General features: G+C 43.8%; 1 protein-coding gene across 1 annotated transcript; it reads left to right on the forward strand.

Annotated features, from left to right (window-relative positions):
• Positions 1 to 4,043: 4,043 nt before the first annotated feature.
• Positions 4,044 to 4,979, forward strand: LOC125429504 (olfactory receptor 1B1-like). The gene has a single exon (XM_048490662.1). It carries the CDS (start codon positions 4,044 to 4,046, stop codon positions 4,977 to 4,979), a length of 936 nt encoding a protein of 311 aa, XP_048346619.1.
• The last annotated feature ends 7,083 nt before the right edge of the window (positions 4,980 to 12,062 follow it).

The raw sequence follows: 12,062 nt of genomic DNA on the forward strand, positions 1-12,062 counted from the left end.
CTTTCAGGTTGTTAGCTGCCCTAGACTCTGTTGCTATCCAATCTGTGACAGAACTCCAAACAGAAGCAGCTTTGCTAGCTGGGAGAAGATCTGCCTGTTCCTAGAAAGAGTATACTGTGGTTTATGCGCTGGGGAAACTGGGGGCAGTGTAGCACAGTGGTTATTGTCGAATGATTCAGGTTGTCATAGAGATTCCCAACAGGACAAACAGTCACACTGGCTTGGGGAAACTTCATGAAGGGAAAAACTTAACTTCCTCCACATGCTGCAGGTTCAGAGCAAATCAACGCTCCTTGATGCTTCTAATTTTCCAAAATACACTCAGAGCATCTATAGCACAATAGCACAATATAGCACAATAACATAACGTTTCAGAACAGCATAACAGAACAGTCTATGTCTGGGATAGGGCTGTCAACAGGGGGGAAAATCCTCCATGCCTTTAAGAGAGATTTGCTATGCAGATAGCAGTGGGCAAAGCTTTTCCTGGTATGAAGGGAAATGTTATTACCTTCTATAAGCAGAGCTCAAATTAGTCTTGTCAAGACTCAACAGCAACTGAGCCAACAGCTGGACAAAGCCTTAATCTTACATTCAAAGGGCAATCTGGCTGCGACATCTGTCGACGTTATCAGCATTCAGAGAATTTTTAAAATGTAATTTTAAATTAATTTTTTTAACAGAAGATCACCAAAGCCTACTAAGATAATGAAAAACATGTCAAAAAAACAAACAAAAAACACGATAAAAAAGAAATACATAAACTTGAAACAATTTTATCGACAGAGGGCTTAGTATTTAATGTTTTAGTTTATCTTACAAATAGGAAAGGAACTCATTAATAGCATTGGTGATTTTGAAAAAAAAACTTTATACATTTTGTACTGAACTCCTTTCTATAATCTGAGAAGGACTTAGATCAGTGATTCCCAACCAGGGTTCTGTGGTACCCTGGGGTGCCGTGAGCATGTCCCGGGGGTACCGTGGCAACGCTACCGGCCCCCCTCACTTTTGCAGTGTCTTCCGCCGGTGCCAGCAAGGACATGGAGCTGGCCCAGGGGGCAGGACCTGCCGCAAGGTCAGCAGCCACTTCCCGCCCCAACAATTGATTCATGCTTTCTTGCCATTTTATGGGATCTTCTGCCTGCCAAGGAGAAGTTCGTCCTCGGAGCCATAACCCTTCCCCTCGTTGCATAAGGAAAGTCTAGTCTCTTTTGCCTGTTGTGGATCTCAGATGTCTGAACACACATAAATGAAGCCACCTTATACCAGTGGTTCTCAACCTGTGGGTCATGACCCCTTTGGGGGTCGAACAACCCTTTCACAGGGGTCGCCTGAGACCATCAGAAAACACATATTTCCAATGGTCTTAGGAACCGACACACAAATAATTTCATGGTTGGGGGTCACCACAACATGAGGAACTGTATTAAAGGGTTGCAGCATTAGGAAGGTTGAGAACCACTGCCTTATAATGAACCAGGCCATAGGTTCGGCAAGGTCAGCGTCGTCTGCTCTGATTGGCAGCTGCTCTCCAGGCAGTGATTCTGGTGAATTGGATCCAACTCGGCTGCACCCACGACTGCCCAATGCAGCCAAGCGCTAAACATTCAACTATGTTATATATTTTTCTTCTTCACTTACACCACACTTCCTTGCCCTCCACGGGGACCCAAAGTACCTTACGACATTTCCCCTTCACCATCTTACCTTCACAACAACCCTGAGAGGGGGTCAGGCTGAGAACGTGTGACTGACTTCAGGTTGCCCAGCGTGGGTGCCCGTTTCTGTGAAGGAGTTGGGACCGGTAGGAAATACTCCAATTTTTTCCCTATGAGCCTGGCTTTTTTTGTTTTTACAAAACAAAGGGGAGGGAGGGGAGGGGTAGCATGCAAGGGAGGGGTGGCATGCAAGGGAGGGGTCCTGGCATTTGGACATGGCCCACCCACCCTAGCGAAGGGAGGGGGAGAGGGAGGGGTTGCATGCAAGGGGAGGGAGGGGTGGCATGCAAGGGGAGGGGGGAGGGAAGTGAGTGAGTGAGGGTGGCATGCAAGGGAGAGGGCATGGCATTTGGACAGAGGAGAAGGTGGTGGGGGTGGCAAGCAGGGGCATTGGGAGGGGAAGGTGGGGGGATGGCAGGGGTACTGTGAGATATGAAGAGTGAGGTCAAGGTTACCGTGACGTCGAAAATATTGGGAAACACTGACAGATGGATGGTGAATACCTTTCTGATTCATGTAAGTAATTGAAGAAAAAAATGCCTCTATTGGACTGTCAGTGGATTCACTTTGCCCCTTGTCCTATTCAGAAGCTTATAGGAAATTAAAAGGTCAACTATTGGATAGAGAGTTCTTTACCCTAATCACCGCAGCCAAGAAAACGTGTTCCCCCTGTATTTTTCTCTCCCATTTGAACAGGGCCACTTGGCACACTACCTGTATTGCTTAATAAACCCCATTCAAAGGAGAGCCATAATGCTCTCCGGGTTTAATGTTATGCCTTCTGCCTTGTTGCATGGCAGATTTAAAAGCAAGAAAAGGCTAAAAGATTGTGCCCATGCAACAACGGCTCAGTTGAATCTCTGGCCCACCAATTACTACACTGTTTCAGATTCAAGGAAATCAGATCCAAGTATGTGAATCTTACTCCTTTACATTTACCCCATCTCCTCGATTTAATTAGATTACACTACTTGTTGGACAACCCTGATCCTTCTCTCTGTATGATAGTGGCAGACTTTCTCCTGGAAATTACCAAACGCCAGTAGATTTCCTTCGACCTAACATTTATTTCCTGTTTTGTATATGCTTTTTAATCTGTTTTTATTATTGTTGTACTGTTGTCTATGCCAATAAAGACTTGCTTGATTCATGTAAGCAAAGCTGGCCCTGGCAATACTTGGGTTGGAGACTGGCAGGGGTGTTCAGGTGTGCTATGCTGAGATGGGCATTGCCAAGCCACCTCTATTTGTCTCTTGCATTGGAAACCCTAAGTGGCCACCAGACTTCAGCTGCAACTTGCCTCAGGAATTTTATTGAGGTACCTAACAGACTGTACTGAGTGATGGAGAATTGCATTTTGTTTTGATCAAGAATGAGTTAATGTTCTCAGCTTGTGCATGTAAACCTTATAAGCATTGTCAACTGGGTAACAGTAGTTGTTTATAGTGATCTGAAGAAGGCAGAACTTCAGTGAATTAGTCAAATTCTCTGTTGCATGTGGATAGTTGTTTATCCGTATGTGTTATTCGAACTCAAACTAGACCTTTATTAGGCATCAGAAAAGAAAATGTATAGTATGCGCCAAATAGGGTTTAACAGAATGATACAACTGGTAAAAAGAAAAAAGTAAGGAATATACAGACATCATTAATACAAGGAGGAAAGCCCAGAAAATTATTTTTTTTCAAATACTTTATTAAATTCAAGTCAAAGGTTACAGAAAAAAAAGACAAATAGAATGATTAAAATAAGTAATTCAGTTGCAGTTCTATGAACTGGTATAGTTTCCATGTCTCATCACAATTATAAAGGGTAATAAAGATAGAGATAGAGATAGAGAGAAAGAGAGAAGGAAGAGTTGCTATAAGATTATCAAGATGAAGTGAGGGTTAGAAAGAATAGGAGTAGTTAAAAGAAGAGAGGACCCAGAAAATTATTTGAGGGTATATATGTGTTATTCATTAACACAGATGGGAGCTTACATAGCTCCTTTTGGGAGAATATTGAACACCAAGTATAGCTATTCCTCAAAGCAAACTTTGGTGCCCTCATCTGTCTTTAACACATAAGGTTCGCATTGGTTTCTGTCACTGAGAGTTCATAATGCAGTGATATCTGACAGATTTTGATCATTGACACAGAAAACAATTCAACCTCTACAGTCTGAATCTTCAAAACTGGACATTCAGCAAGTTAAATTTGTTCCCAGAATGTCCTTTCTCTTCTTGAATGGCCTACCTTCCGGCATGAATTTGTACATATAAGGCCTTCCAGTTTCTTTTCTTCTGACTGCCTCATGTTGTGATTCTCTCAGTAGGCCCCATGGACTGTGAAAATGGCACCGACATTGTGGAGTTTGTCCTCCTGGGTTTCTCCTTACAACCTGAACAACAGATTCTCTTCTTTGTCATCTTTCTGCTGATGTATGGTGCAGGCCTGCTGGGCAATATCATGATGTTCATTCTGATTTCTGTGAATTCACAGCTTCAGACGCCAATGTATTTCTTGCTGCGTAGCCTTTCTGTGGTGGATGTGGGTTTCCTCACAGTCACGGTGCCGCAGATGCTGGTTCACATCCTCTCCTCTTCCAAGACGATCCCGTTCTATTCCTGCATGGCTCAGTTCTTCTTCTTCTATGTGTTTGGTGTCACAGACATCCTCATGGTGAGTGTCATGGCTCTGGATCGCTATGTTGCCATTTGCAACCCACTCCACTATGCCACAGTGATGAACCAGAAGGTCTGTGGACATTTGGTGGCTGGGTGCTGGATGGTTTCCACCCTCCACTCCATGCTCCATGCTGGCCTCCTCCTGCGTCTAAGTTTCCATGGGGACAACCGCCTATCCCATTTCTTCTGTGACCATCAACCCTTGCTCCAGCTCTCCTGCTCTGACACCAGCATTAATGAAACCACCATCTTCTTTGAAGGGGGGCTCGTCATCCTTGGTCCATTTTTCTTCATTATTCTTACTTACGTCCGCATCGTGGCAGCTGTGTTGAAGTTCTCTTCCTCGGGGAGGTGGAAGGCTTTCTCCACCTGTGGCTCCCATCTCACCATGGTGGGTCTCCTCTATGGGGCCATCATTGGGGTGTACTTCCAACCAGCATCTCGCTATTCTTCCCACCAAGGGACTATTTTTGCCCTCATGTACACTGTCATCACACCAATGTCCAATCCCTATATTTACAGTCTCAGGAATAAAGATGTGAAAGAAGCTTTGAGGCACCTTATGGAAAAGAGGGTGTTCTCTCAATAAAGGTAAAGTTTCCCCTTCAGTCGTGTCCAACCCTGGGGTACCACTGCAAGCAATGATTTTATAGGTAGTTTGCCATTGCTTTCCCTGGCTATTCTTTACCCCCTAGCTATGAGCTAGGTACTCATTTACCAACCAATAAATGGATGGCTGGCTGAGTTGACCATGAGCCAGCTGCCAGGATCTGACCCCCAGGGGGCTTGAACTCCTGACCTTGTGAGTGGCAGTGCAAGCACTTAACCACTACAACACATGGATAGCTAAAGGCTGAGGTCTAAGACATCTTGTCTAATATTACAGCCGATTGGCTTAATTAAGTTGTAGTAAACTAACATGTTCCTGAAGAAGATGGACGATTGAAAACGCAAATACGCGATTGCATTTGAATGAACTGAACTATTGAATTATTCATGTCATCATAAATCGAGGCTTGCATTACCGCAGCAGAGCAGCCTACAGACAGTGACGCTTGAATTTTGCAACAGCGGAGCAGCACTCAAACTCTTTGGCAAGATATTGCTGGCACCGCACTCTGTTATGGACTTTTGCGGTTTGCTTTCTGCTACTTTAGATATATAGCACTGAATAAGGAATTTAGCTTCTTATGAACCATACCTCTTTGTGTTTAGGATTTGTGATCCATTTCAGCACATTGCTATGTAAAATTGTACTAACAGTTTAAGAACTTATGTCAATAAGATACATCTGAGTTTTGAGACTATAACAGATTATTTATTTGACTATATTTGTTGACGTTTTCACTACCAGCCAGCCGGTGTGCTGCGCTATTTCCTGGGTTATCAGTAATGGTGGTGTGCAAATGGCAAAACCTCAGAAGGGCACTGTGAACGGCCATCTGCTAAGCTCCCCAGGTTCACAAGTGTCCATCTCCTGATGTGATGCAAACCCAAGGCTTTTCCTGGTGTGGTCTGGAATAATTGATTGCTTTCGTACAAAACTACGAGGCTGGAGACGTTCCAGTTTGTCAATCAAATGCTGGGGGAAATTGGGCATTTGGCATATTGGGCATCCACTAGTTCTTATTATTTTTACATTTTTCAAGTATCAGGATCGATTTGTCAATATGGTTATTTAATTTTTTTTAATTCTAAAAAGCTAAAGATATACAGAAGTGGGGAGGCCCAGACAATACAAATTACAGCAGGACCAAAAGCAGGAATAGTCAACAACAGGGAGGAGGGCGAGAGGGAAGTGTGCAAAGCAGAGTGAGGGGAGGAGGAGGGGTAAGACTATGCCAGCTGACTGTGGGCAGAAAAAAAGAGGGCCAGGGCAAAGCTGTGCCCACTGGCAAATCTTTCCCACTCTGGCAGTGAAGCAAAATTAAAATCATACTATAAGTGGATTTGCTTGCTGCGGGGACAGTGGAAAGTGAAAGCAGAGCTAGAGGAAATATGTTGGTAGAAGAAATCAGTTTTGATTCTTGAAAGTTGACACCCCCAAAATCTTCTTGGCCTTCTGTCTTCAAGGTGCTACTGGACTCAAATCTAGCTCTTCCATGGCAGACCAACATGGCTACTCTCTGAAACTCATAGCCTGGAGTACAGAAGATCATAAAAGTTGTCTTGGGGCCAGGACCGGATGCATGCACTCTGCACCACGCCACGCCCACATAAGAACATAAGAACATAAGAACAAGCCAGCTGGATCAGACCAGAGTCCATCTAGTCCAGCTCTCTGCTACTCGCAGTGGCCCACCAGGTGCCTTTGGGAGTTCACATGTAGGATGTGAAAGCAATGGCCTTCTGCGGCTGTTGCTCCCGAGCACCTGGACTGTTAGAACATTTGCAATCTCCAGATCAAAGAGGATCAAGATTGAGTAGCCATAAAGTGAGCTTCTCACTCCATAAATCTGTCCAAGCCCCTTTTAAAGCTATCCAGGTTAGTGGCCATCACCACCTCCTGTGGCAGCATATTCCAAACACCAATCACACGTTGCGTGAAGAAGTGTTTCCTTTTATTAGTTCTAATTCTTCCCCCCAGCATTTTCAATGAATGCCCCCTGGTTCTAGTATTGTGAGAAAGAGAGAAAAATTTCTCTCTGTCAACATTTTCTACCCCATGCATAATTTTATAGACTTCAATCATATCCCCCCTCAGACGTCTCCTCTCCAAACTAAAGAGTCCCACGCCTGCCCCAGAACATCCCACTATGCCCTGGAACACCCCCGCCATGCCCTGCCATGCGACTGTCGCATAGTGCACCCCCCAGCCCTCTTGGTGCTACACCACTGCTTGGGGCACATATTAGAGTCCTTCACAGCAGGATATCCCCATATTGATCTACAAACATCCCTAACAGTCCATCTAATTATAGATCAATCAGCCTTCTCTTGGTCTTGGGAAAACTTTATGCCAAATACCTCCTTGGGAAATTAACTGATTGGATTGTTGAGAAAAAATGTCATAGGGAAGAACAAATTGGATTCCAAAGGGGTAAGTCAACCCTCGCCCACTGCCTGGTGTTAAGTTGCTTGATAACCAAATATAAGAGGAAAAAGAGCCCCTTGTGTGCAGCCTTTATTGATCTCCGGGGCGCATTTGATTCTGTTAGTAGAGAGATTCTCTGGAAGAAACTCAGCAGCCAAGGTGTAGAGCCAAGGTTGCTTGAATTAATTAAGATCCTGCACACAAACACCTATTGCCACGTGAGATGGAACATGGAGGGATTGTTAACCCCAAAAATTCAAGTTACTAAAGGGGTGAAACAAGGTTGCGTATTGGCTCCTACACTCTTTAAGCTCTTTTATTAATAATCGATCTAGCTTCCCACACCTAAGTGAGGCCCAAGTACATAGTCCACCTCTGGGCTCAACTTCCATACCCCTGCTTCCTGTTTGCTGGCGACGCAGTTATTGGCCTTTTCGGCTCACGAAGTCCAGGACTACAAGTGTTGTATAGGAATACTGCACACTCAGCGATTTGCAACTTTAACTTAGATAAATCCAAAATTGTGAGTATTTGTTACTCCATAAATGGAAAGCCACCACCATTGGCGGATGGAGGCCACAGGATAGTTTCGGAAAGACAGGTGCAGTCATATGCCGCAAATGCACTAGGGGCTTACCTACCATCACTTAGAGGCCTCCTGGACACTACATAGGAATCGGGACCCATCTCTGCCGCTTAAATTAAAAGTACCTCAGCCATTATAACGCTTCTTGCTATGGGAAAGGCCGAGGATACATCCCTGCATGCGTTGAGAGCATTTAATGCCAAAGTGAGTCCAACAAATCCTTTATATGGGATCCCCACCATCTGGATAGGGGCATGGAGCAAGAGAGGTTGAAAAGAGGTCCAGCTTGTACTTTCTGTATAAAATCCTTTTGGCTTGCCCCATTCCTATTCCCCCCCTATGCGGCCCTGTGCTTAGAAACAGGCCAGCATTGGCTGGAAACTCTGGTCTGGTGCCGCACATTTCAGAGTTTTCGGTCAGGGATTTGTTTTAATCGAGATGAACTGGACTATACATCCCAGGGGCGGCTCCATCTCTCCACACAACCCAGTGGTGGGTTAAAATCGAAGTTTTCAAACTTAATGAATTGGGCATTTCTCTCTTGGAGGACCTGCTAATGTTAACAGGAGCAGGGAGGTCTATGGGGCTATCAAGAAGGAGACTTTTGATAGAGAGTTTCAAACTTAGATGCTAGAGGAAGCTTAATAAAACTCCTGTTCCCTCGGGATCTCTCTCTGGGAATACCTGTGGAATAGATTACACTTGTAGCCTGGAAGTACCTTTATCTCCTGAGGATTTGAGGGCTCGGCATGGCTTAGGAGCAACCACCTTAGGCTAGGGTGTAATGCCCTGCCTCTCTCACCTTTAGCCTCCTGGACGCCACCTTGGAATCCCCAACATAAAGAAAAGTGCTGAAATATGCCCCAGTTAATGGCATGGGTTCTGTGGAAACAGTATCTCCATATGCTGTTGAACTGTCCTTTTTTATGAGATAGGTAGTGGAAGAAGCACATAATCCCCTCTTCCTTCGCATGGAAGTGAAGGCATTACAGATAAACAGAAGGTTATATATCTTTTAAACAGCCACAACTACGAGCTGTTGGAAGCGGTGGCTAAATTTTTAAATGGTGTTATTTTAACTCGTCAGAAGTTGTAAAGGCTGTTATTATCTTGCTAAGTTAATCTTAAACTATTTATATGCCATTAAAGGTATTCGAAATCAATCTACAAACATGGAAAGATGGCATCCTAATTCTGTTGTAGGCAGTTAAAGTAAACATTAAAATATATGAACTCCTTGAAGAAACTGTGATGGTCTTATCAAAACTCTTGGATTGGGAGTATCCACATTTCCTACATCTTCCCATGCAGGTGCCCTCACAGTAGAAATCACTCCTGGGAAGACTGATTGACTGATCCACAAGTGGGCCTTTAAGCACAATGTGTAGACTTTTCACATTATTTTAAACGGCCTTCAGAAACAGGTAGTAGTTGATGTCATTTCTGGGGACAGCTCCTATTGCTCACCTCGCCTGCAGTTCTTATATGCGACTAAAATTTGTAATGAGTTTAAGTACACTGGTTAGCATTTTAAATAGCTGTAAAGAGGTATTCGGTAGGATATACATTTTAGTAAAACTTATGCAGACAGGGCTGTAGAACCCTCCCACCCCCCACCACCAAGGCTGCAAGTCTGATAACAACAGCTTTTGTTTGGCTAAAAATTCATGTAGGTCATGGATTATCTATTATAGCAATCCACAAAAAGCAAAACACAAGCTTTTTTTGTAATAGGAAGCTTTCAAGCATCACATGCTTTTTAATCTTTCTACTCCCACCCCAAAAAGCCAGCGATAATCCCCAGCTCATCCCATTTAGATCTCTATAAACCATTAGGAATAGGTTTTAGCAGCACACTCACGTTCCCCAGGCATGAGCCGAGGTTGAGCAGCCGAGGCTGACTGAAAGACAGGACTGAAGGATGAAGAGCATTGACATCTGGTTGGCAAAGTGAAAGTCAAAGGGTCTAAAAAAACCTTTTAGCCATATAACAGCTTCATACCTCACATTTGGCTCCAAATACCTGTCTCTGGACATGACAAAACTAACATCTCAGCTTCAACCTTCCTTGGAATGTAATTTTCCATAAGACCACTTGCAGGGGAGGAGTGAGGGGGAACTGCGCCCTGTGCCCCTGATGCAGCGTTACCTGCCCCGTCCAGCCGCGGAATGCCCTGGCCGTGCCCTGGAATGCCCCACACCAGGGTGCACCCGGGGCATCGCGCGTGCCCCTCCCTGTGGGCACTACACCACTGGCCACTTGGCTCTTGAGTTTTGGCTCCCCAGCAGCCCTTTAACAGGAACCAGAAAAAGGCTACTGCCGAGCTGGTGGAGACCTCCTGGTTGAAACTCCCTTGATGTTCTTCAAACCTTCTTGGTTCCTTTACCTCCTGGTTAAAACTCCCTTGATGTTCTTCAAACCTACTTGGTTCCTTTTCCTGACTTGCCTTGTCTCATCAGCTTGCCTCTGAGTTGCTCAGCTTTCATTGCTCAGCCCCTTCCGCACATGCAAAATAATGTGTTTTCAAACCACTTTCACAACTGTTTGCAAGTGGATTTTGCCATTCCGCACAGCTTCAAAGAGCATTGAAAGCAGTTTGAAAGTGCATTATTCTGCATGTGCAGAATGAGCCAGTGAGTCATGTATCTCACACCATCCCAGAATACCTTCACTGATTTTAGGAATATGCACTTATAATTTAAGACTGAATATAATACATCTTTTGAAAATACTGTTTGGTTTTCCCATTGGTTAACAACTTTACAACATCCATTGTTTGTTTAAAATGCTTATTAGCTGCCTTTCTCCCTTCTCTGAACTCAAGATACCTTACAAAATAAATAAAACACTTATCAAAGAACAATACAAACAATGTATTTTACAATACAATACCGCATACCATGTAGCTGTGGACAAGTCTACATAGGAACCACCAAAAGCAGCGCTCGGACACGAATTAAAGAACACGAAAGGCACTGTAGACTATTTCAGCCAGAAAGAATCAGCAATAGCAGAACACTTGATAAACCAACCTGGACACAGAATATTATTTGAAAACACAGAAATTCTGGACCACTGTGACAACCACTATGTCAGACTACACAGAGAAGCCATTGAAATTCACAAGCACATGGACAATTTCAACAGGAAGGAAGAAACCATGAAAATGAACAGAATTTGGCTGCCAGTGTTGAAAAACTCTAGAATCAAGACAGTGACTGATCAGCTCCACACAAACACAGACTATAGCACTCAAAGGAAACAAAGACCAGGATACTTCTATTCAGATCCATTCACCTATTGACCTTGCTATCTTCATTGTTACTCCCATGCTACAGACTTCTCTGTGACTCACATGCCAGGCTACTCTATTCAGATGGCCTCACCTTTTGACCTCACAGTATATATACTCCACTTGCTTTCCATTCCTACCATCAGATCCTCTGAAGATGCCAGCCACAGATGCAGGCAAAACGTCAGGAGAGAATGCTGCTAGAACACGGCACCCCAATACAAACAATATTAATAAAACAATGACAAAACCCGTTATGTCACAGTTTAAAGATAAATTAATAAATTAAATCAATACATTAAAACTAAATTAGTCAAATGCACTCCTGAATAAAACTGTTTTTAACTGCCTCTGGAAGTTTGACAGTGTGGGGGCTGGGGAGCTTGTTCTATGATTGTGGGGTTGTGTCCAGGGCAGCTGGACTCCATTTTGCACATTCTCCTCCACTGCCCATTTTATCAGAAACTAAGATCCAGCTTGTTATCACAGGTTACTGACTCTATGAAAACCCATACAGAGTAAGACCAAGTAGCCATGCTTTTAAACTGCAATGATTTTAACTGTTGTCTCATATTCGCAAAATTCCTGGCTGAAGTCTGTAAACTGAACTCATGATTCAATGTGAAGTTTTATCTTATAATTTTAACTGTATTCTACACTGTTTTGTTTCCTATGTCAGAGTCTCGAACGTGGGAATAACAGAGACCATAGGAAAGTCCTAAAGCAGTTTATTTCTTGCAACACATAGGCTCATTCCGC

The sequence above is a fragment of the Sphaerodactylus townsendi genome, linkage group LG03, assembly GCF_021028975.2.
Source record: "Sphaerodactylus townsendi isolate TG3544 linkage group LG03, MPM_Stown_v2.3, whole genome shotgun sequence".
Taxonomy (NCBI): domain Eukaryota; kingdom Metazoa; phylum Chordata; class Lepidosauria; order Squamata; family Sphaerodactylidae; genus Sphaerodactylus; species Sphaerodactylus townsendi.